This window comes from Drosophila santomea, unplaced genomic scaffold (genome assembly GCF_016746245.2).
Source record: "Drosophila santomea strain STO CAGO 1482 unplaced genomic scaffold, Prin_Dsan_1.1 Segkk79_quiver_pilon_misjoin1_scaf, whole genome shotgun sequence".
NCBI classification, from domain to species: Eukaryota; Metazoa; Arthropoda; class Insecta; order Diptera; family Drosophilidae; genus Drosophila; species Drosophila santomea.
In genome coordinates, this window is record NW_025319012.1 from 333,078 (window position 1) to 358,098 (window position 25,021).

A 25,021-nucleotide genomic window follows, 5' to 3' on the forward strand; every position below is an offset into this window, starting at 1 on the left:
AATGTTATCTTATCTACGAAATAGTTCAACTAGAAACATTAGGTTATATTTCTACTATTTATTTATACTCACAGTTGTATAGAAATAAAACCAACTTCAAGATATCTATCCTTTTTCCATCAAGTGTGGCATTGAAGGTACATTTTATCTAAGTGCACTGAGAAAAAGAAGAGTGGGTCAGAGTGGAGCGGCGCCTTTTCGCTTTGATGATGGCAAATGCTCCGGAGGTCTGTCAGTGGCTTCTTTGCACTCTGGCCCTCTCTTTGCCACTTTGCCACTTTGGCTCTTCGGCGCCCGCCTCCTTCGTCCTTTTCCTCTGTGCATATGTGGGTATGCGGCGGAAATATAGTTTATAAGCCAATGGGGAGGTGTTAGTGGGTGTTTGGGGCAAAGGAGCTCAAAGTGGGATGGTTAATTGGGTGGGGGATGGGTAAAAGGATGCGTTGGCAGTACGAGGAGCGGAAGGGGACAAGAAAGAAGGGGTTTATTTATGACTGCCACTTGGCAGGAAGGTCCAACGCCATGTACTTATTTTAAAGATGTTTGCACACATGCTGTCTATTTTAAAATATAAGTATAGATCTTAATATATATTTGATTTGTGGCGCATTTAAATAAAAATACCTTTATTATTCCTAATCACATTCATCGCAGTTTTTCGGCCCGCTTACGATTTCTTTCTGCTCCCCTATTACTATCCATTGTCTTTCGATTCCACCCCAAACTTTGAAATTCTGGCATACAAAAAGAAAGCTCCCACTGCTCAAGTGTACGTGTGCCTGAGTTCGGTTGAACTTTGCTGCAGTTGATCAAAAATTCATTTTCCGAAAAGTCGCCATAAAAATGCGAGTTTATAGGAGTACATGTGTGTGCGGGGAAAAGTATTCTTATGTGTGAGTAAGTGGGTGATGTGGGTGGTGTGGGTGGTGTGTGCGAGTTTGCATAGCTGATGCAACTTACTCAAGACTTTATTAGTTCGCCGGCGATCGGTGGTTGTTGCTGCCGCGTTGCAAGTGCTGCAGCTGCTGCGCCCCTCATGCTGCTGCAAGTATTTGCTGCAGCTGATGCACGTCGAGCTCGTCGACATGTCGTTGACAGAGTTGTTAACATTTTTATAACCAAACTTTATGCGCCTCGCGAGTGGGTTTAACATAGTGCGGGCGATTGTACATGCCGAATAATGATGGAATAATATTCCTATGAGTGTGTATGTAAGGTCAATAAAACTGACTGAGCCCATTTTATCAAGAAGAACTAAACTGTTCTTTGCTGAAATATCAGCTGCGACTAAGTTCAGCAACTAATTATACTGTATTACACTTTTGAAGAAATTTAAACAGATCAAGTTGGTCTTTTTCCCAGTGCAGTACGGCTGGCATTGGGTTTTCCGCACACGTGATGTGTAACAAGCACGCATTTTGCACGTTGCCCGGCAAAAGTCAAAAGTTGCACTTAGCGGTGGCGCCGCCTTCGACCCCCTGCCCTTTTCGGTGGTGAAGGGGTGAATGGGTGAATGGGTTGAGGGTCAGGGGTCGTCGGTGGAACTTTCGCGTCGGCAGACAACAATACATTACAGAGTTAGTCGGTTGGCGGGTTGCTAGCGAAAGTGTTGCATTTGCCACACATGCACAGTTGCTGTTGCTGCTTTTGATGGCTGCATGTTGCCACTATTTTCTGCTGCCTTTTTTGCCTCCAGATTGCTTCTTTTTTGGCCTATTGGCTCTTTCTGGTTCTGAAGCGCCGCCATCGTCGTCGCCGTCGTCGTCGTCCGATGATGACCTCATTCTGTCTGGTAGTTTCCCCTATCCGTCGCGCCGCTTGCACTCCCGCGCTGTCGGCGCAATTTAATTTGCGAAACTATCTGTGTTCTGCCAAAACTTTGTCTACCACATTGTTGCCGCTTCTGACTAGGCGAGAAAGCCCGGCCATCTCGCCGTGTGTTATTTGCCCCCAAATGGAGAAATGAACAGGCCGGATGTGCGCTATTCGACGCGGGAGTACCCATTATTTATCGTAAATGCCCATTTTTAGTGGTGGTAAGTGGGAACCAACAAATTGACAACTTCCAAGGATTAGTATCATAAGAAAGGGGTTTCTGCGAAAGGACCCAATCGAAAATAATTTTGAGTTGATAACAAACAGTTAACCTTGAAGACAAGTTCTAAGATCCGATGTACAGCCGTTCTTTACCTTTGCCGTCAAATGCCAGCTCACATCTTCCAATACGGAAAACAAGGCGTAATACATACATACATCAGCTCCACAAGCAACCGAAATGCCCACTAAAAAGCTGAAAAAAGCCAAACTATGCGCGAATATTCATCCCCCTCGCAGAGCTCCCCCAATGGGGACGACGTATATGGCATGATGTTATCAGTTCGATCTGCGCATTTGCATGCCGAATGAATGACGCGGTCCCTGCCGCCTCACCGCCCCACTTTACCCACCGATTCGGCAGCTGCTGCTGGGGATTGTAATGTTTGGTAATGTTCGAATGTTTGCCCATGATGGGAGCTCTGCGTCGGGCCAAAAGTGGATGTGACCAGTCGACCAGTCGGATGAGCCAAAAAGTGGGAGTGGGACAGGCTGAGGCCAAAAGGGTCAAAGTGAAATGGGGCCGCAGATGAAGATGACTTTGGCTCCGGTTGGTTATCTCCCCGTCCCCCGTCCCCCGTCCAAGCCCAAATAGTTTACGGCCCAGGCAGCCAGCACTCGCCCCCGGCCACTGGGATTCTAATCAAGCCAAGGTCCCTCGGTCTCCACTGGATCGAATACATTTTTCTGGGATTGTGGCTGGTGTTGAGTGGGCGCAGAAATGCCCTCAGAATTTACGCAAATCAGTCCACGGAATTGTTGGGATAATTGGCAATGTGGCTTCTAAGCTACTGTAACGTCTGGTCAGCAGAAAGTCTGCGGAGATCTTGCATTTATAGTTGGTAAGTCTGAGATACTTCAATGATTATCGCTAGTTATGTTAACTGCTTTACATTGGGGGAAAACATAAATACACAAAATATATTTCTAGGTAACTTTAACTTGTTTTCAATTGAAGTGCTTTTAAGACTAGACATTAATATATAGAGAAAAGTCGAAATGTTGACACAGCGGTAAATATGCTTGGAAAATCTATTAAAAGTAGCTTTCAGCTTTACCAACTTTCTTAAACTTCTTGTTCATCCCTTAAAATATGTAAAAGTCCCAAAGCCCAAAAGCTTACATATTAAAAAACCATACCCGTTATTTCAGCACTTTTGGCTTCCTTAAAGCTAATTTAAATGCAACCCCCAAACTCACTCCCCCCAAACTTTTGCATCTTTAATATTATAATTTTCAGTTCTTCAGTTTGTGGAAATGTACACCAACGAAAAGAGTGCATTCCATATTTCTTACATCAAATTCGAGCGTCTTCAATTTTATTTTTTCAACATTTTTGTTTCATTTATGGTTTCTCATTTGACTTTGCTTTAAAAGGCGCCAGTCGAGTGGATGTGACAACGATAATGACACCGAGCCCCCCATGAATTTTATGATAAATATGCGGCTCAAATTACTCCAAAAATTTCGCTTCACCAAAGGCTAAAGAACTTTCAGCTGGAACCCAAATATGTCGGCCAGTCTCGAATTTCGCATTTCTTGGACTCCAGAATTGCTCGTGGTGTTCGTTTTGGTGTTGGTGGCTAACACAAATTAATGTCACGGCAGGTGGGTGAAAGGCGGATACCAATTAAAAAACATATTTTTTAATTGCATTTCGTTGCACGCATGTCGGGCATGTTATTACCATTGTTGCTCCTCGGCGATTGCTGTTCTTGTTGTAATTGGTTTATTGACAGAAAGTGGAAAAGCAGGCCAATATGTATGTATGATTGTACTTGCATATTTATTATACACTCATGTGCCCAACAATGGTGTGCTCATTGTGTTTCATGGATTTTTCGTTTTTTCAATATTTGCTTAAGCTTTTTTCCCGGCTCAATTAAAAATTGTTTATTTAATTTGCGGCAGTCGCACATTTAAATTTTAATTAAATACATTTTTAATGCAGGACAGGTAATGGAATTGAATGTTAATGCCGCGGCTAAAGCACTGCATTTGATAAATCTGTTAATTGCACATGCCCCCAACTGACAACTGAGTCTAGACTAGAGTTTTCAAAAAAAGGCTTCAAAGCATAATTTAAATTAGCTAAAATAAAGTGGGTTAAAGTGATTTAAAGTGTCATTAGTTTAAAGCGTTTATTTCCATTTATATAATATAGAGTCAAGCCCTCATTTGTTGAATAAATTGCAATACATAAAAGTGTGCCATTTATATATTTCTCAGAATTATGTAATATTATTATTAGGGTACAACAAATTCAATCAAAACTACCAATTCAAACTACACTTATCCACGTGTAAGCAGGCCAACAATCCTCTTGCAAAGCCATAAAAAATACAAACTCTCTCACTTTTGAGCCAGAGCTAATTCATGAAAATTATGAACCTCGACAGCATTCCAGCCGCGCTATCTCTTCCTCGCCTGGCCGCCAAAAAAGGCAATCTGCTTGGGAAGACGCCCACGCGACCAAGAGCGGGAAGATCCGAGATGCGTTTGCGGCTAACTGTTCGGGTAAAATTGGGACTGGGCGAGGCCGCTCCATGGGTACGGCCTTTTGTATTAATATCAGGGCGAATATCTCGAGTTTCAGTGTGGCACACATCTTTCTGCCAAGCCTAAGAGGCGACCCAGTCCCGGAAATCTTTCCCGCTTCTTTTCTTTGGGTCCCAGGAAGCTGGCCAGGGAATCACAGTTCCCCTTTCCCTTCCCCGTTCTCATTCTCATTCTCATTCTCATTCTCAATCTCGGTCCTCGTGTGCGCCGCCCATCAAACAAAGCAGCCAAAATGGTAGGAAGTCCAAATGTATCTTTCTATCTCATTTTGAGTATCTCTTAATATGCACATGTGTGCGTGCGTCACTGTGTTGCCGCAAAAAGGCAAGTCCAGGCCCGAAATGCAGGCCATGATGATATGATGCTGGTCCTGGGTGCTCAGTTTTTAGTCCTCACTTAGCCGGGGCGCACTCATCAACACACAGACCACAACGTGTCCCATTTTGAGGCGAAGCAAAAGAAAGATGCGGCGGAAGGAGACGTCGAAGGAGCGGAATAGTCAGCAGATGAGTGCACCGAGAAAAATTGTGTAAGCCGCCTCGTATATATATATTTCTATTTTTATACCCGTTACTCGTAGAGTAAAAGGGTATACTAGATTCGTTGAAAAGTATGTAACAGGCAGAAGGAAGCGTTTCCGACCATATAAAGTATATATATTCTTGATCAGGATCAGTAGCCGAGTCGATCTGGCCATGTCCGTCTGTCCGTCCGTCTGTCTGTCCGTCTGTCCGTCTGTCCGTCTGTCCGTCTGTCCGTCTGTCCGTCTGTCCGTCTGTCCGTCTGTCCGTATGAACGTCGAGATCTCAGGAAGTACAAAGGCTAGAAAGTTGAGATTAAGTATACAGACTCCAGGGACATAGACGCAGCGCAAGTTTGTCGATTCAGGTTGCCACGCCCACTCTTACGCCCACAAACCGCCCAAAACTGCCACGCCCACATTTTTGAAAAATGTTTTAATATTTTTTCATTTTTGTATTGGTCTTGTAAATTTCTATCGATTTGCCAAAAAACTTTTGGCCACGCCCACTCTAACGCCCACAAACCGCCCAAAGCTGCCACGCCCACACTTTTGAAAAATGTTTTGATATTTTTTCATATTTGTATTAGTCTTGTAAATTTCTATCTATTTGCCAAAAAACTTTTGGCCACGCCCACTCTAACGCCCACAAACCGCCCAAAGCTGCCACGCCCACACTTTTGAAAAATGTTTTGATATTTTTTCAGTTTTGTATTAGTCTTGTAAATTTCTATCTATTTGCCAAAAAACTTTTGGCCACGCCCACTCTAACGCCCACAAACCGCCAAAAACTGTCCTTCGCACTTACACTAGCTGAGTAACGGGTATCAGATAGTCGGGGAACTCGACTATAGCGTTCTCTCTTGTTATTAGTACAGATTGTGAGGTTTTTGAAATTATTCCTTTAAAACTACAGCATTTCACCGCAATATGGGGTTACAAAAGGCCACGAGCGAATCTTTGTACAATATATATCATACCATACGAAATTTTACATTAAAATGAAGTGCTGATGTAAAGAACACCCCTTCCTCTATCCGATAGTCGACAATGATCTCGACTATAGCGTGTTCTCTTGTTGTTATGCCTCAAAGATTAATTTGCAGACATTTTTTCGAGTGCATTATGTGGTGAGGAATGAGCTCGAGCCCGAGATAGTGGCCATAAAGCATGACTCCGGCAGGCGGCGATATCCTTGAGTGCGAGTCCACTGTGCCAGGCCATTAGCCGCAAACGAGAAATGAAGATTATCTAAAAGATACATGCAGCAGCAGCAGCAGCAGCATCAGGACGACGGCAACAGCGATGACAACAAAACAGCAGCGAACAAGTTTCATTACAACGAATTTTTCGGTTCTGCTTTTTGCAGCCCAACTTGTCTGCCATTGTTTCTGGCCTATAACTTATGCGCGGCGGCCAAAAGCTTCCAGCTACAAGCCCCAGACAGATACTTCCCGATACTTCCCCCAAACAAGTAGTGCATATGCAATGTGCATTGTCTCCTCCTCTGGCGACCCAGAGTTTCCGAAAACTCCACTTCGGTTTCAGATTCAGATTCAGATTCAGATTCAGGTTCTGGCCCGGACTCTGGCATTGAGGCGCCATTGTTTGGCATAGTTTTCATGCCCAGCACTGGCACTGCTACTAACACATATGCACCCGGCTTTCGCCTAGTTACAGTTACAGGCCACCGCCGATGGGCGGACAATGGTCTCGCTCGGAAGCGCCAAAAGCAACGGCCGTAGCAACAGCCAACAATGATGCACTGCGTCGAATGTGGAGCTGTGGAGCTGTGGAGCTGGGCACACCAGAGATGGTCGCGTGAATGGCTTGATGGCTGGCCACGCGATTTAAATCGAAATAATGAAAGAATACTAAATACTTTGAAAACAAATATAACAGGTAGAAATAGGTATTCTTCATCGCAATTACTAGCCTAGTAGTTAATCGTAACTACAAGAGCTAGAAAACGGGCTTGGAGCTTTCTTCAATGTCTAAAAATATTTGTTTGTACGTCCTGAATATTGCTCGACTCGGATTAAAATCCTTTTAACTATACGAGTATAAATAATTTCTGATCGCTGTAGCACCGACTCTGTATCTAATATACTATACTTTGAAGACTTTGTAATATTGTACTATTATTATTATTAAGTTCTGGAATCGAAAGATATCAGATATATTCGTGCCCTTTGCACACTTGTAGGCTCACGCGATCCTCAAAATTGTATCTGGGTTCCCACACTGCAGAATGAGTTCATCACTAACAAAAAGACTTTGGCATTGTCTCCGTTTCTGGGCTGTCCGGCTTTGTGTAGTGCATAATTGTTTTATTAGCAGCATTTGCCTAAGTCGAAATCCATGCCGGGTTCCTTGCCGACACCCACGCCTCCTCTTGCCCCAGTCCCCACATTTCTGCGGGGCTTTCGTTCGTGTATCTTGCAGATACGTGCACTTTGTTTGGCACTATTGCCCAGTGGCTTTGTTTTCGAACTGTAACTGAAACTGGGCTACACACAGGAGGAACGTGAAATGGGCCCGGGACCGAAAAATGGAATAGCAGATCGAGCGTTCCAGGTCGTTCGGGGGAGTCCAAAAAAGGGCGTCCCCAATTCAAACATGTATCTATACGATAGCACACAGACATGGTTCTACAGATAACAATCGGGGGGGATTGCGAGATAGTTGTTGGCCCCTGGGATGGGCGAAGGAAAATCGGATTGATTGGTGAGTGGAGCTTCGAGCTTGGATCTCGGACGAAATGGTCCGGTCATTGTTATGCACTTGCAAGTGGCATTCATAATTGTGCCACAAGGAATCTAACCATGAGATGGAATTTTCATCAGGGATGCAATGGAGATTAGGTCAGGCACACATGAAGTGTGGGCAAATTGAAACGAAGTCCTCTTTTTCTAATGCAAGGACAACATCAATCGGAGTATGCATGCAAACTAGATAGAACTAATACTTATCTCTGCTAACTTTGGGTGTCGAGCAGAGGAGAAGTAAGAATTTAATTCCAGTTATTTAAGAGGAGAAAATAATCTGATTATTACTGATATGCGCTTGCAAAAGGACAATAATTTATTTTATGATGTATTTATTTTGTTAAAGCTCGTGCACTTTATTGGAACATATTACTTTCAATTAGATGTAGAAGTACTGCAGTGCTGAAGTAGTACTACATTTATTTATGCTTTAACATTATTATTGTGCAGTTTATTTTCTTATTGATTTCACTGGCAGTAAATCACACGCTGCGCATTCGTTTTTATGTGCTTTTGTATCATTATCAAAAGATTATCCAGATATTACTGCTTTTATAATTATAAGAGCAACATTTTTCATAGTTTCAGAACAAATAAAACTAAAACTGAAACAAATAGTACTAGGTTTTCTACACACGCTGAAACAACGGCCATTTCCCAATTAATTCAGGAAGCTGTGTCTTTGAAAAGTTTATACGACTACTTCATATTTTGGGTGTAAAGACCCCTCACATCTGACAGTTGAGTTAAAAAATTTTCTTATGGCTTTGCCTTCCCTTTCGCCTGACTAAAGCTATTGATAAGCCATAAGCCATGCTAGTTAATTCTCCCGGGCTTCCGGCTGCAATTTAACTTTGCTTAACGGCGACTTAAAATTTGATTTATTGCACACTCAAGTCAGGTTGTCGTTCTGCGAGTCCGTCATTCATTCAGTCAGTCCGTCAGTCCGTCAGTCCGTCAGCTGTTAAGGCAGCCGGTGGCTGATGGTTACCAGGCTATCCGTATCTAGTGGTTCGACTGCCGCATAATAAAAATACAAATTTTGAACGCTGCATAAGAGCATAAAAAAGCAGCAGCAGCCGTCGGACAAACAGGAGCGTGTAAAAGTGCTGTAACTTGGCCGGTTCGCCAATAAAAACAACAGCAGTCCGGGACGAGGATGCAGATACTACTGCGCTGCTGCTTTGATCAATCAAGCGTCAAAATTATTGCCCCGTGCCAGCTACAGTTCGCGTTGCAAGATGGACTCGCTGCACAACGAGAAACATGGTGCGAATTCCCGAATTCGATCTCTATTAGCCGGTTTAAGCTGTTATTTAAATATATGTGGGGATGTCCAAAGTTTAAAGGAAATAAAAGACTTACAAAAGTGGAAGATTTTGAAAGTAAAACAAGTCAATTATTGACAATTTATAAATTTCGTTCTGAGTGTACAAAGGGGGCGGAACGGCTAGGGTGAGGGGAGGGCGGAGGGGCGTAGTGCGGATGCAATTATAACCATTTCCACGTGACGCTTCATTGGGCCGTGCCCGCTCATTCACCACTTTCCCAGCGGCCTCCGCAGATATCGGGTCGAGTTGAGCTGAGCTGAGCTGAACTGAACTGAGTTGGTCGTCGCAGAAGCCGTTAGTTGTTGTTCATGGCTAAATGGAAATTTATTGCCCACCAGAAACGCCCACACAGCTGCCACCAATTCCAGACCCCAGAAGCACACACTCAGCTCGCTGCTGCAACTCTAATGAAAGCGAATCGCAGGGGCTTCACCAGAGTTCACCGGAGTACGAGCACGGTGGCCCCAGACCCTCGTTCTGTCGTGGGACTTGAATATATAGAGTAGTGTCAGCATACAACCTAGTTCACTTGCTGTCGGCAGATACATAAATGATTTACACATATTTATACCCTTCTTATGTAAATATTTGATATGTAGATTTATTTGTTACTTCTCACCATGGCTTGGAAATGAGTCCTGCGACTTCAATATATATTTACCCTCTAACTAATGAACTCATATATTTAGAAACATTTCCGAAATATTACGCTTATACTTAAAAACATTTTCGAAATATTGTTGTTCCTATTGCTTATGTGTTCCTCCTTGGTTAGATTAATTTTTAAGAATAATCCAGCCTGATTTGAATAAAGCTCTGATGATGCAACCTGATGGAGATCCACCTAAGGGCCGAACGTGCATGCGTCCATTCTGGAGGCCAGCATGGAGGCCGCGGCTTAAGGGGCGCCCACTTCCACATGCAGCTGCGATGAGGAGGATGTGCAACATGGCCAGCTCGGAACTTGGAGTGCGCTGTAGATGTGGATATTATGCCACCGGTGTGGCGCATAATGCAGCTTATCTGGGGAATTAGGCAAGGAATCAGGGAAGGCTGACGAAAGCAGCGGTATTGCGCTGCACACTGCAATTTCGTATCTTATTACGCAAAGTAACTTGGCCTCTCTCGCTTATCGTGGGCCAAGTATCCTGTTCCTGTCCCTACAATTCCATTTTTCTCCCTCTTCCGTTTTTTCTTTCAAGGATTTACGACAGCACGCACAGTCAAAGTAGCTAAGCGAATTAAAAAAGTAAACTCGAAAGTAAATTAAATGACGGCCAACTTGAAGACGGAGGAAATGAGAGGCGGCTCAGCCAGCTGATAAGGCGCTAAGCTCGGCAGAAAACGACAATGACTAAGAAAGTGGGGCAGGGGTATCTGCAGCCGAAGGATCAGCGGCAGGAGTGGCGACCGCAGCGAGGAAAATGTTTTAAAATGAAATCACTTTTAATGAGTCATTCAAGTGGCATGAAGACGGCAACAGACTCGACTCGACCTGACCCGACTTCACTCCGCTCCTCGCTATGCTCGACTTGACTAGTCAGCCAGGCAGCATAAAAATAATAATTTTTACAGCGCAACAAACAAAAAGAACATCGAAAAAATGATGGTAACGAAAGCTAGACTTTAGGAGTAAGTAAGTTGAAGTCCTAATACCCTTATGATTATTATATGCACGAAATAGCACTCTTTCCATTTTTTGTCCAAGATATATATTGGTTTTCTAGCTTTTGATCAAGTGGACGCCTATGAACATTCATTAATTTTATGGGTTTGATGTGACTTTTCACTTTGTTTCAGTTTAATACTTAATTTATAAAATAGTAGCTGATCTAAAGTTGGATTTTTCCTTGTGAGTGTTAGAAATACCCTCTGCTAGTGTATAAATAGATAGCCCCGACAGGGAAGGCAGAGCAGTACTGATTTCTCGTACGGACACTGCCAAGTGGAAGCACCAAGCTCCAGGAAGCGTCAGTCGCCTCCAAACGCCCCCGCATCCTCAGATGCCCCTGCCCGACCATCAGCGCAGGAAATCACTGGCAACAAGTGGCCCCGACTCTGGCGGAGATTCAGCTCCTGCGGCCATTTCACTTTGCTTTTCATTTTATTGCTAATTTTTTTCGCTCTCCCAGCGAGTTTTTGCAAATTATAATGACAGCCCCCGGCCCAGATAGGAAATACTGAGTACTGTCTAGTAGTCAGTTAGTAGAGGATGGGCAGGAGACGGCGCCGGGGGCCTGGTCAATGAGGGCGAATGGACATTTAATGAAACGAAACGACAACAAATTGCTTAAACATTATTTGCGCTTTCCCTTTGCCGTTTGAATTTCCTTTGCTTTCTTCTCAGCCATTTTTCTTGGTCCGTGCAGTCTTTTTTATACACGTTATTGTTAATAAACAGACATTACAAAGCAGATAATGAACGACAAGAAGAAGTTGGAGCACTATAGCACTTGCCAGAATGGAAATTGAAAATGCGGGCGCTTTGAAAGGAAACTGGAAAATCATTCATACACCAATTTGTCAAAGAGATGAGAGATTAAATAAAGTTGAAATCAAAGGATTCAACATTTAATTTGAAATAAAATGTTGCATATGGCACTATTTAGTGGCATAAGCTTTAATAAAAGGTTTCATATACTCTTTAATCTCCTTTGAAATAAGAAAATATTCGTATAAATTAGAAGTATTGTACATAGAACAATTACAATTATTATTATCCAGCGAGGAATCGTTTTTCAGTTCATCGCCTGACTTTATTCTTTAACTTAATCCGTTTGATTCAATCACATTTTTTAAAAGTTTAAGTTCTTCCAACTTATTGACTTTCAAAAGTTTTACCCACTTTTCATTTTTCATTTGTTCACTCCTTTGTGCGGACTTTTAATCGTGTCGCCAGTTCCTTCGACTGTGAATGATTTCACTTAACGCTCGCTCTCGGGATAGGAAAACAATGTTATCGCTTAATACTTATATTTTCCTGTCATTTAATTTCTTTTCCACTTAGTTCTTTCCGCTTTCTCCTTCGATACTCGCTGGTAAGTGGTAAGTCGGACTCACTCGCAGAATCGACCCGGTTTTATGGTTCTTTGTTTTCGCGCCAAACGATTTTGCTCAGCGCGATGCCAAATAGAAAATCATCATAATTTTCCTTTATTACCAGAGTTCTTACCCATTTGCCATACTTGTTTCCATGCTTTTTACGGACCAACTTTGGACCGATTCCCCGTAGCTGCAACTGCAGCTGCAGCTTTAATTGCCATTGTCATGCCTGGGCTTGCTCATTGCCGTTGTCATTGTTTGTCACAGTCTGTTCCACCAGACCCCAGTGCCCATCAGAAAAATGAAAAAGAGGAAGAGTAACTTTGTCGGAAACTCCTTTGATTTGTTTTCAGCACAGCAGTATAAAAGTTGCGTACGAATCGAAGAAGCATCCTGCTCCCGAACTGCGAGGAGTGAGGTGAACTTTTTGAAGACAAAACATTTTTGAGTTATTAATGAAAAGTTGTTGTCTATCCGGTGTGGGTACAAGTAGGGCACGGGCTTGAGTTTGTATGGCGAATGCACAAGTGCTAACTAAATGTTATGCTTTCATTATGTTCAGTAGCGCCCACAAAAGTTTCGCATCAGACGAAGTACCGACTAAGTTCCTCCGGGTTATTGGCTTACCTAATTTCTTCTCCTGTCCCATTCAATTTGGTTTTGTTTTGAATTTTTCGTTTCTTTGCAGACTCGCATTTGTTTGCCTAAAGTGCACTTTTTAACTAACTTGTCTAACGCAACTAATGAAAGGATTTGTTATTGGTTTGGTCTGCTAAGAGTGCAAAAAGGAACAGCAGCCACACCAACTGCCACCTGGTAACTTTGCCCAGGGAATTATACATAAACATTGCCCCAATCCGGACAAGAAGAGCACACAATGTAGACGACACACACGATTCCCAAAAAATGAAAAAAGAAATATGCTCGCAACTTGAAAAAGTAAATAAATATTTGAACAACTTCTTATGGCCAACTATTTGTTTGGCAGGCGAAAAGAACAAGTTTTGGGCCAGGCAAAAGCAAAGAGGTGAGCTCAATACTGCGCCGGGGTGTGGAACTTTCGGAGCCATTATGTGAAAGTTTTATTTCTGCTCGGCCAGGGCCTGGCAATCGACAAGTTTTCCTCATGGGTGGCTCTAAGTTCGGCAGGAATTGGATTGGCAAATTGTTCAGCACATCATTTTCGAGGCAATTTAACGAAATCAAATTTAAGAGAAATTCTTTCAGCCAGAATGTGTAAGAGTTAAATAAATAAATGTAGCTTTTAATCTAAAGTTAATAAGTTACCTATGGCTAAGTTGCCTGGTTGCGGAAAACAAAGTTTATTTTACTAAAAGTCGGTTTACCTAAGACGAACAAAGAGTGATTTCATTATACCTATACCACACATCCACATAAATCTATTTTATGAATGAACACTGTATTATATGCCATACATCTTCACTATTTCCCCAATGCTTTCAAGCACATTGTTAAGCTTCTCAAATGGTTTTCTAATATGTTTATAAAGGCCTTCCAAGTTTTGTTCAAGCATCTCATAAAGCCAGCTAAATATGGTCATAACCGTAGGCCAACTGTGGTCATTGTTTGCCACACAATTGGCGCATATTAAATTACCGCTTTTATAGCAAATTAAACATAACACTCACACGAACGTCGGCTATTTTTGGCCGCTCGGTTATCTAAACAGATAATTAAGTCCGCTTTGAGCCGCGGCTGTCTGCCAGCCAGCTGATTGATTGACTTTATCGGTCGTTCGAGCGGACTCTTATCAACACTAGGCCGGAGTCAATCTGTTTGGCCCGGTCCGTCTCCGGCCTATCAAGATGCAGTCAGAAGGTGCATAAAAATCGTATCTCACGGCAACGGCAATAACAAGAGCCTCAGCTCAGCTCAGCTCAGCACAGCACAGCATAGCAGAGCCGAACATACCGCAGGAAGGTAGGTAAAAGTCTCAGATTAAAACGAGTTCTTAACGGCAATCGTGTAGGCCGAGGAGTGCCATCTTTATGGACAGGTTAAGACAACTTCCTGCGTACCCGACCCTCCATTGGGAACGAGGAGTTGCTTGATCGACAGTTTAACATGTAAACGAAACCAAAAAGGATGATACACCACAAGACCATTCCCAGTACTTTATATAAATGAGTTTTTATTTTCAGATCTTAAAGCTAGATAACAGAGTTGTTAGGGTGCAGAATTAGTTACTAACCTTTACAGTAGTCACTTTTACAATTTATGCAGGCATTAGAAACCCATAATTTGGAAAATTCTGTATCAATATTGTTGACAATTGAATATATCATTGTTTAAGTACAATAAATTTTAAACAGAAGAGTATTATGCCAACTTTATTAATTAAGTAATTATTCGTTGTTTATAAGAATTACTTAAAAGAATTTGAACTTTCAGCTTTATTGCTTAGTCTTAATGGTGGAAGTTTTTCTGTATAATTGCTATTCGGTGATGTGAAGCAGACTTCCAGAATTTCAAAATGTATCCCAAGTACAGCTCACTTCCAGGTGTATGGCATCGTTCCAGGTGTTTATTTTTTGGCTGGGAGAATCAATCAACCGCCAGGTAAGATGACCATCCACATTCTGCAGCTTATGACACTCTGTCACACAAAATTTCCAGTCGGCTGCATAAACGTAGCGACATAAATAAACAATTTAAAAAAGAATGTAGTATACGTATAATTTGATTAATAGCGACAGCTAGAATACAAAAGAGTACAGAAAAAATATTCATAAATGTTGAATGTGTTAAAATGAATTATTTATGACTTTACATGCAAATCAAAGTTTGCAACAGTGGCGCTTCCAAATTAAAATGATTCTATTTACTTTTTGCTACGTTCATTACCTGCTCATCAATTTGTAATTGGATCCCAGGTTATTTAAAACAAATAAGGAAACCTTGGCTGAAAAAATGTTGTTTGCTGAAATATTCATTGTTAAATGCTGCGAAAGAATTCGTATTTATTGCTGAAATGATTTGTGTGAATTATTTAAGCTGAAAAAAGTTCAAAATCAATGGATTAATTATGATTTCAGCTTCCACTCCATTTCCATTTCCATTTCCATTTCCATTCCAGATCCAGTGACCAATCCAAACCAAACTACAACAATAGCGCCAACGCCTGGGAAAGAAAGAAACGGCACGGAACACGAAAAAGTCTGGACAACAGTGCCCGGCATTACACCTAAAGGATTGGGTGGGTTAGGGAATTGGGACTTGGGACTTGGGACTTGGACGTTGGTTTCATCACCACCACTTGGGTATTTGCTGGAAGAAAAAAGGGCAAAGGAGCAACTCTCTTTCTAAAAAACATAGCAGTGCATGTATGTATACGTAAGTATGGAGCTGTGAAACACGCAGCTAGAAGACTGTGAAAAAGCCAAAGCTCCTGAGCTATGAGCTGTAAGCGTAACTGCAGGTGAAAATGGATTCTGAAAATTGGGTTAATTGATGCTTAGAGTTTTGCTTCAGTAGCGGGACTAGTGGGCGCAGGTGGTGTTGTTTAGCGCCAAGTGGCTAATAGTTTTTGCCACCCCCGTCGCGTGGCAACCGGAAGCAGAAACCGGAAATGCGCACAAGCATCGGCACGGACATACATTCTAAGTTTATGCTAAGATTATCATGAATTCCTTACTTGGTGAAAAGCGTCAATTCTCATTTCGCGTCTCGCTTGCCTTTAAAGAGCATAATATTTGCTGAGAAAACATATTCTAGCAGACGCGAACAATGTCATTTAATTTATTATTCATTTATATTGGATCTAAATGGATGTTCTGGTAGGAAATTTTTATAGAAAGAACTGCCCATAAATCTTTTGCAAATACCGAAATGGTGAGGTCGTTTACGTTTAGGGTCGAAAGGTAAAAAGGTCAGCAAACTGCCACGTTAATGCCATGTTTATATATACGGGTAATTAGCATTAGCCCATTGTCGAATTATACACACCGGGACTGCCTTGTTCCGTGAGATTGGCAATGAGAGTGGGGGGTCCACTGCTCAGACTCCCGCCCCCCGCACCACCGGACGCGGAAGGACCTGCAGCGCCTGTCGCTGCGGCACCACTTCCGACTGAACCACTGGCAGCCGCCGGATCGAGCGTCTGCGCGATGTGGAGGAGCAACAGCAGGGATGCGAAGGTGGCTCTAAGCGTTGGCCGCTGCCTCATCTTGCAGTTTGGTATTTTGGCTATGTGCTTGTTGTACTCCCGCACCGGCATCAACATGTTCCATTGGTTGTTTCTTGGCTCCCTGGCTACGATGGCGTTAATTGTGAACGATGCTCTGGAAATAAGAGAGGTAAATGGGTTAGTGATGAATTGGTTTCGGATAAACTGCATTTGTGGAATTAGGGCGGCAAAAAAGCTGTTTGTTCTATTTCATTTTGTGTATCTCAAATATTTTTGTCTTGCTAAAAATGCATCTCTTGGATACTTTTTCGTTTAGTTCCGAGATCCAACTAAGCCATCTGCCATTCTACTAGTAGCAGTTGCAAATAATGTTATTTGCAAGTTTATTGTAGCACATCACATACGCAGACACACACACACACATACATAGCTACGCATCCTACTGCAAAAGTATCTTATGAACACGCTTTGTATCTCAATGCTGTCGGGTTTGCTGCACACTCTTCACTTCACCAACTGGTCGCAATTAAAGTTCCTGTAGTCCTGTTTAGTCGACATCTGCTCGGCACAGACACGAAATATTTCTCGGCCAAACATCAAAATTGCACATTCGGCATATAAATTGCTCAATTTTAAGTACATATGTTGATTGTGTCGCGTTGCTATTAAACCAACACACAAAATTGCAGACGCAACGCTAATTTATCTTCTAGATTCCATTGCGGGAACTACACTTTCATCACCCAACCACGAATGGGGAATTCGGTTTCTTCAACACCCATTGGCTTAATTATATCTTCACATAACAGTTGTTGTTGTAAAGGGTTAAGTTACACTATATTTCGATTAGACATTTGCTTTGGTGTAAATTTGTTTGTGGAGTTGGGCAGCTGTTGATATATAAAGTTCGACTTCTTATTGAGATATCACTTTAAATGCTCGTGCCTTAAATTATGAATCTATGGCCGGACTTGTTTATCACAAAAAAACATTACACCTTGTATTTTCGCTGTCTTCAGTTCGTATCCCTTTGTTTATATTTATGCATTGCACTTGTGCCAAGAGCTTTCAGCTTTTCACTGTTTTCCCAGACTTTTCCCCGGCAACGCGTGTGTGCGTTGCTTTTGTTACATTTATAAATGGTTTAGAGCGCACATGTGCCGCACAGCACCAGAACCAGAACACACACGCACAGCTGTGGCTACAATTTGTAACTGTAGCGCATTTATAAACGCTGGCTCCTTCGATGTCCTTGCTGCCGTTTTCAGATGCTCTCCGCTACTCGCTGCTGGCTGCTTTCTATTTTTCAGCATTGCCAGGACTGGTGGGCCAATGTTTACACACACGCTCAAGAAATTTTGTTGGTCGTCAACAAACCATCAAGCATTTGCGTTATATTGCTTATCAGCGACCGAGATATGGCAGAGGGTATTGGGTACTTGGTACTTGTTCCTTTCGAAGCGGTCTGTGCCTCGTATTTGATTTACCCTTCGGAAAAGCGGAAAACGTGCTCACATGTGGCTTGCCTGAATTTTCCACTCGTCTCAGTTCGCTTTTGTTGTTTCAGTCAATTGCCGCATTTTAAAAACGCATAAAATTGCTTTATGTTTGCCTTGCCAGTATTCTTCCCATCGCTCTTTCCCTGCTTTCTTTTTTGGCTTATCCTCTGGCGTAAATTTATGCAAGGCGCCTTAGTTAGGGGCCACAAAACTCGCACATGACAGTCGACGAGACGCGTTGGCGTTGGCTTTGGCTTTGGGATTTCCTCCTTCCATTCCTCCTACCATTCCTTCAGGAAAATAATGCAGGCTGCACAGCTGCAGTTCTCCAGGTACGTATCTTCGTCGCCGGGTAAGTATCTGTAAGTGGTGCATAAGTGGCAGGGAAATGTTATTGATGATTTATTTGCATTTGGCATTGATATATGCTAATGTTTTTCCCTCGCTATCTGCCTCTTTCTTTCCCCGTCGTCTCCCTTCAAAATGAAAACAAAACCAAAAAAAGGTTGCTCACGGTTCCAGGCCATGGATTATGTTATCTTTAAACGCGGCCTGTTGGCTTTTCAATTTTTCATGCCGCCGCCAGCGAAAGAAGAAATTATTATGGCATTTTTCCCATCCACCCTGGACTTTCTTAAAGTCATTTTTATTTGCATTTCGTGATTTCGAACAGACACCCAGATAAGCCTGCAATGCTGTGCCAACTCAAATATTTGATTTAATTCCCTGACATAATAATTAATCATTCGGCACCTTTTACGGGACGTGTATAACCCCAGGGTCTCGTTTATTTGTTTATAATTAAATATTATTTGGCAGTCCAAATGAGACAGCCAAGCCGAGTGGCATTTGTCAGTCGTTCACTTTGGCTAGTTTCGTTTTTCTTATTTTGTATTTTTTGTCTTTCCCTTATTTCTCCCTCTTGCCTAATGAGTTACAAATTTGGTTTTTCTGTTGTTTAATGGCTGACAGCATTATAGATTAGTGGCCGAAAGTTTTTCCAGTCCGCCTCCCCTCCCTTCTATTTCTATGCCATTTACATAGGAGATCTGGGAACAGTTCGCCCCGCGGCCCTTTTAGTCGACCGTCTGTCGCCGGTTCGGATTTTTTGTATCTGGCTACTTGGTGGGTCTGCACCAAGATACAAATGTATCTGCGATGTGTGTTTTTCTGGACTAATAGCTGGCTGCCAATGGGAATTCGTGTTAATTGTATGCTCGTTATGAATGTCCGTTGGCATTTTAAATTTGGCAGAGATTATTTGGTTGTAGGGAGGGTATAACAAGCTAGCGGGTAAAATATATATTTATGGATCTACTGATCCAAAGTTTAGTATACTTTGGATAAGGGTAATTAAGGCAAGATATATACTTAAATATAGAAAAAATATAAAAGAATCGCATTTAAAGTTGGTAATCAAATTACAAAAAAATGAATTCAAACTGTGCTGTTGGTGTGAATACCTGTTGCCCTTGTGAGCCGCACAGCTTTTACTTCTCGACAGCATTTCTTGGGTTAATTTACTAAGACAAATCTGGAAATGAAAAAGTTTTCCGCTTGATGCGACTCAACTCGCTGGGTGGATTAGCATATTGGGAAGACTACAGGCTTCCTAAGAGATTGCCCCATTCCGTATTAAAAATTCATGCTCCCAGCTGACAGGCCTTGAGATACTTTTGAAATTCAAGTGCCAAGACACACGCGCATCGCTAAAAGTGTCAAATTGGCAAAAGTGGACTTGGACTCGAAGGGGAAGGCAGCAGCCAGTAAGGCAAAACAGAAACATTCTAAAACAAACTTTGATGCCCTCTGTGATGGGCGTTGTGTGCGTGTGTGTGAGTGTGGGGTCTATAAGAAATTGATATCATTTATCAAACTGACACATACACAAAACAGGGAGTGAGGTTGTGAAGCGAATCTTTTCTTGGCCAAATTTTGCAAATGAGGCAGCCAGCCAGCCATTCAACAAACGCCACATAAATAAACAGGGGATGGGAGGCCTAATTGAATTCAGCTTTGCGAGAGTAAGCGAGAAATACATAAATAATCGGACGAGATCGCAGCTCTGCGGCAAAATTAGTTCATTAAAGAAGTTCAGGCGAGATTTGCATACGAAACAATAAATTCGGCATCCCCGCCGAAAAACCTCAAAAATAAAACGCATGAAAGCGAAAAATAAATGCAAATTAAAAAAGCAAAACGAGGCAGAGAGGGCTATCTATGTAAATGTTTTTTCATTTCGTTTTTCGAGGCCGAACTCAAACTCCGCCCACTCGACAGAAAGAAAAAGTAACAATTGCCAAAAACTTCAAAAGTCAGCAACATGCAACATGAATATCAAAATCAGAGAGGCAGCATTAAAAAGCATATAAAAATGCTACGAAAGTGGCTACTACTGTGTGCATGCATGAAAAGAGTGTTGGTATTGCATGTATTTATATTTGTATTTCGTGGAAACGAGTGCAGCAAATCAATGCCCAACAAACGGAACTATGAGAGCTGCGTGTCAGGGCCAAAAAAAAAAAAAAAAAAATGAAAATGAAAATGAAAAGGGCATGATGGTATGGTATGAGTACTACATATAAGTATATATACCCCGACGAATAATTCCGGGAAACCCTCTCAGCGATCAGGCCCAGCCCACTTGTAATAAAAAATATTTTCAATAATAAAGTGTATTAAGTTGTGAAGTGCACACAGCCATACAGGCTGGAGTGAAAATAAATGAAATGTGAACCATGGAAAAGCTTCGAAAAGCAATGAGAGTGAAAAATTCTCATGTATGTGTGCTATTCACAAAACAGAGAAGTACAAAAAATAACGAAAAATATGTGTGGAGCGGCGACGCCGCTGTATGAGTTGCGTGTAAATATAAATATTTTTTCCATACAAATACCGAAAAATGGGTGACGAGATGGGCAGTTACATTCCATGGAGACAACTCTGGATTGTTGATTCTACGGATACGAATACGAATACGAATACGAATACGAAACACGGAATACAACCGAACGAACGAATGAATGTGTCAATGGCTCAAAACGATTTATACAGCATATTAAATTCTGACATCAATGTTTGATTGTCCATACACGAAAAGTAATAAAACGGAGAAGTAATGAAATCAAATAAAGTGTAGCGGCATCTAAAATTGATTTCCACTCCCTGAAATTGAAACTCATATGTATGTTCGATTCCAGTTTCACATTTAAAGAGATTACACTGGAATTGAAGTGGCTGTTGCACTCTGGAAATCTAGACCTTCCTCTTATATTTAATTTTAATTCACTTCTCTTTTTACGTTCTTCGACTGACCCCACCTCACTCTGTGCACCCATTGTTGTTGTTTGCGCAGGAGGGGATTTCGAAGAGGCCACCAAAAAGCTGAACCGAATTGGATTTAACCTCTTTCGGACCAGGCTGCAGAGCAGAGGTGAATGCATGGCAGAGGGATTAGAACGGGTCTCTATGGATTTAAGCCCACTCGCACACGTGCCGGAGGTGAATGCCTGAAGGGATTTCTGTTATGCAGAGAAGCCAAATTCAAATTGCTGCATACTTGTTGATGCAGTGAAATGTCTTCTGGCTCTGCCCCTGCCTTTGGCTTTGGCTCTAAATGGCTCTGGAAGAGCGAAGCTGAGACTTATAACTTTCTTATAAATTACGTAGTAAAGTTACTAAAGTACACACAGTTAAGCTGAATATGGTGGGATTTAAATGTGGATGTGCCTGATTTACTTTTCCTTTCCAAACCTATCCATTATATCCTTATATAGGGTGTTTTTTTTAGAGGTATAGAACTTTAAATTGCAATAAAACAACGATGGATTATTCGATTGACATGAATTTTATTGACATGAAAGATAATCTTGTGGCATTACATTTTAAATATGATTTCTGGCATATGACCGCCACGGCTGGCTCGGATGTAGTCCAATCTGGACGTCCAATTTGCAATGACTTTTTCCAACATTTGGCCGTATATCGGCAATAACACGGCGAATGTTGTCTTCCAAATGGTTTAGCGTTTGTGGCTTATCCGCATAGACCAATGACTTTCATAGCCCACAAAAAGTAGTCTAGCGGTGTTAAATCACAAGATCTTGGAGGCTTATGAAAAATCGGGAACAACAGCAATCTCGTTTTGGGCCCATTCGACGAATCTACGCCTTGCTTGATGATCGTTTGGTTTCAATTCTTGCACGAGTTGGATTTTGTAAGCACGCATGACGAATTGCCAAACCAAACTGAGAATAAATCACTTGACAGCTGTTAAATCGGTCGCCATCTTGAACAGTAATGCCAACTTAAAGTTCTATACCTCTAAAAAAAACACCCGTTATAAGGATATTTATCAAGGAATGCAATGCGCCCATTATCCATTGAAATTCCCTGTTAACCCTTTTAAAGTGCCACAAATTAATGACTAAAACCCGTTAAACAAAATGCCATAATGAGCAGGTCAATTTGCAAGGGAATCGACACCAGCATCTCATCTCTTCCCTTTTGGTGCGCCCCAGAACGAGCTCTGTGCCCAACATATTCCTTCGTTAGGGACCAATATTCAAATGGCAGTCATCCACGAATTATCACGATTCGCACAAAACCCGCGCACCTGCCTCAGCATATGCTAATTAAGGAGACACCCGCTCATTTTGGGGTGAACTAACTGGGTCACGAGAATGACATGGGGCGAATTCGCACAGCGATAGATATAGATAGATACCCGGCTAACGGCACTTGACCAGGCCCCAAGGAAGAACATCATGACGGGGATGACGCTTACGAAGCCTGCAGAGAACTATCAATCTTGAGCGAGCGAACATAATTCATAACCGAAGGGGTCGGCTGCTTCTCTCGAAGCTCTTCTCCATGTGTCACAATAACCAACGCCTACACTGCGATCGCATTTCGGGTGCGTTCTTGTTTCATTGTAATGCAAGAGGCAAATCCTTCCTACTAAACACTTCACTTATTATAACACTTATTATACAAAGTTAGTTACAGATTAAGGAAGTGAAATACAATCGATCAGAAATCTGTAGTAGCTCAAATTAACAGCAAGATCTAGTGTTCGCTGTTCCCAGTGCCAGAGAGGCGTGGCCGTTGTGTGAGTGCAAGTTTTGGGAAAAAAGGCAATGTCAGTTGCGGTTCTTTTAATGAGCCGCCAAGGCGTGAAAAAGCGCAGCGATGCCGTCCGCCTTTTCCTCCAGTTCTCCCCCGCTCTCAGCTGGAAAAGGTGAGGCAGACAGGCAGGCTGCTTGCCAGGTTTATAATTATGAATGGGGCCAACTGTGAACTGACACAAAACAAACTCAACCCACATGGGGCCATTGAGCTGTCAGCTGTGGCGACCTCGCTGATGCGGCAGCTACACCCAAAATGCAACGCCCCTGCAGAGGTAAGCAGCTTAATCGAGCTGCATCTACTAGCTGCATCTCTGCCACAGCCCCTAAAAGCAAACTGCAAGCCATGCCCACACCCAGACCCGAGCCCAAGCCCATCCACATGGCCGTAGTCGGTGTCTGTGCCGCCGTTATCATTAGTTGCATCTTAGAGGCACTCAGCCGCAGCTGAAAAGCTTTCAGTTCCCCAGATACCCACCTCTGCACTGGTCGAAAATATGCACACCACCTGGGTGTGATGTGACTTGATTGCAGAGTTTGTTCATGCGAGGTGGTGAGGTTCATAAAACAGTATTATTGCCGGCTAGCCAAATGTGTGATCCCATTGCTCGTGTTTCACCACTTATCAGGGCCTTCTTCGTTCAGTTAGTTGCGCTTGAATATAATTTCTGCCAGTGTATACCCATAACCGAGCCCCAGTCAAGTGCGGAATGCATGGATAGGCCAGGGCAGAAAGGAAACGTTGAAGCGGGACTGGAAAAGGAGAAAAGGCAGGTTGGTCGCAGCGGCTGAGCGTTTTATTAATTTATTGCCCTGACGATAGTGGAACAAATCTATTAAAATGCGCATATTAAGCACAAAGCAGCTTAAGTAAATTACGCACTTATAGACGGCAATAACGAAAACGAATCGGGCTCAGAATCAATGGAAAACTGGGCACAAGCAATCAGCGACGGGAATTAAAAAAGAGAGCTCAAGATGGCCAGCTAAAACAAAAGTCAAGTCGTGGCTGTAAAAATGGTTTAATGAGGGCTCTAAAACTTATGAAATAAAAGTCTAGTAGAGTCGGAATGGAAAGAGCTGAGTTTAAAGTCGAAATTATGGTACCCTGCTAGTAGAACAAGATTGAAAATAAAGATAGTAAGAGGTAGCTACATAAAACCCGTGTGTTTATTTAGTTGTAGCTTAGGCTGGCTTATTAATTTTTTAGTTATGTAAAACTAGATAACATACTTTAATGAGAAATCCAATTTTAGTTTAGTACTTTCAATTCAAATGTCCATAATATCTAATTCATGTTGAAAAAAGAATCGATTTTATGACCAGAAAAACTCGAGTGCATACAATTCAGTGCTTCTGTCAACGTTTTCAACAAAACCTTTCAGAAAGCGTACAAACAAAAACGTATAACACCACATCGATTTTTCAATGGAAACGACATAAAATGGGTTCAAAAACGAACAAAAGCCGATCGAAAACTTATCATTAAGACCATTAATAATTAGTAAGCCTTAATGGCAAAGCGAAAAACGCGGCTCTGATTTGGCTCAAAAATTGCTTAATTAGTCACGGTTCCATATGTAGTAAAATGCGTAAATAATTCATAAAATATGGCAATTTTTTTAGCGTTTATCAGCTCGTGTTTCTTTTTGTGAGCTGAGAAATTTGAGAAATTGTTTTCGTGTATTTGGTGTATTCTCGGCTTTATGGCGGGTTCTTCATTCTGTTTTTTTCTCCATCTAACTTGGGCGGCGGTTTATTTATGGCTTTGCATTTATTTAATATCTATGTATATACTATATATAAGTGTACATATTTATATCTACCCTTGCGAAACAGGTTGTACCGTGTGTGTCCGTTGAGTTATTTAATATCAATTAGAGAACCACTCCACAGTGTCTGGGCCACAGCTGATTTCAAAATAACGACACGCAT

General features: G+C 42.1%; 1 protein-coding gene across 1 annotated transcript in view; it reads right to left on the reverse strand.

The window, feature by feature from the left end:
- Nucleotides 1-14,446: 14,446 nt before the first annotated feature.
- LOC120457731 overlaps nt 14,447-25,021 on the reverse strand; it is a 77,701-nt gene continuing 67,126 nt past the window's right edge. Inside the window, 2 exon segments of the mRNA XM_039645231.2 lie at nt 14,447-14,955; nt 15,180-16,615. Coding sequence (XP_039501165.2) covers nt 16,255-16,615 — 361 coding nt within the window. The 3' untranslated portion in view covers nt 14,447-14,955; nt 15,180-16,254.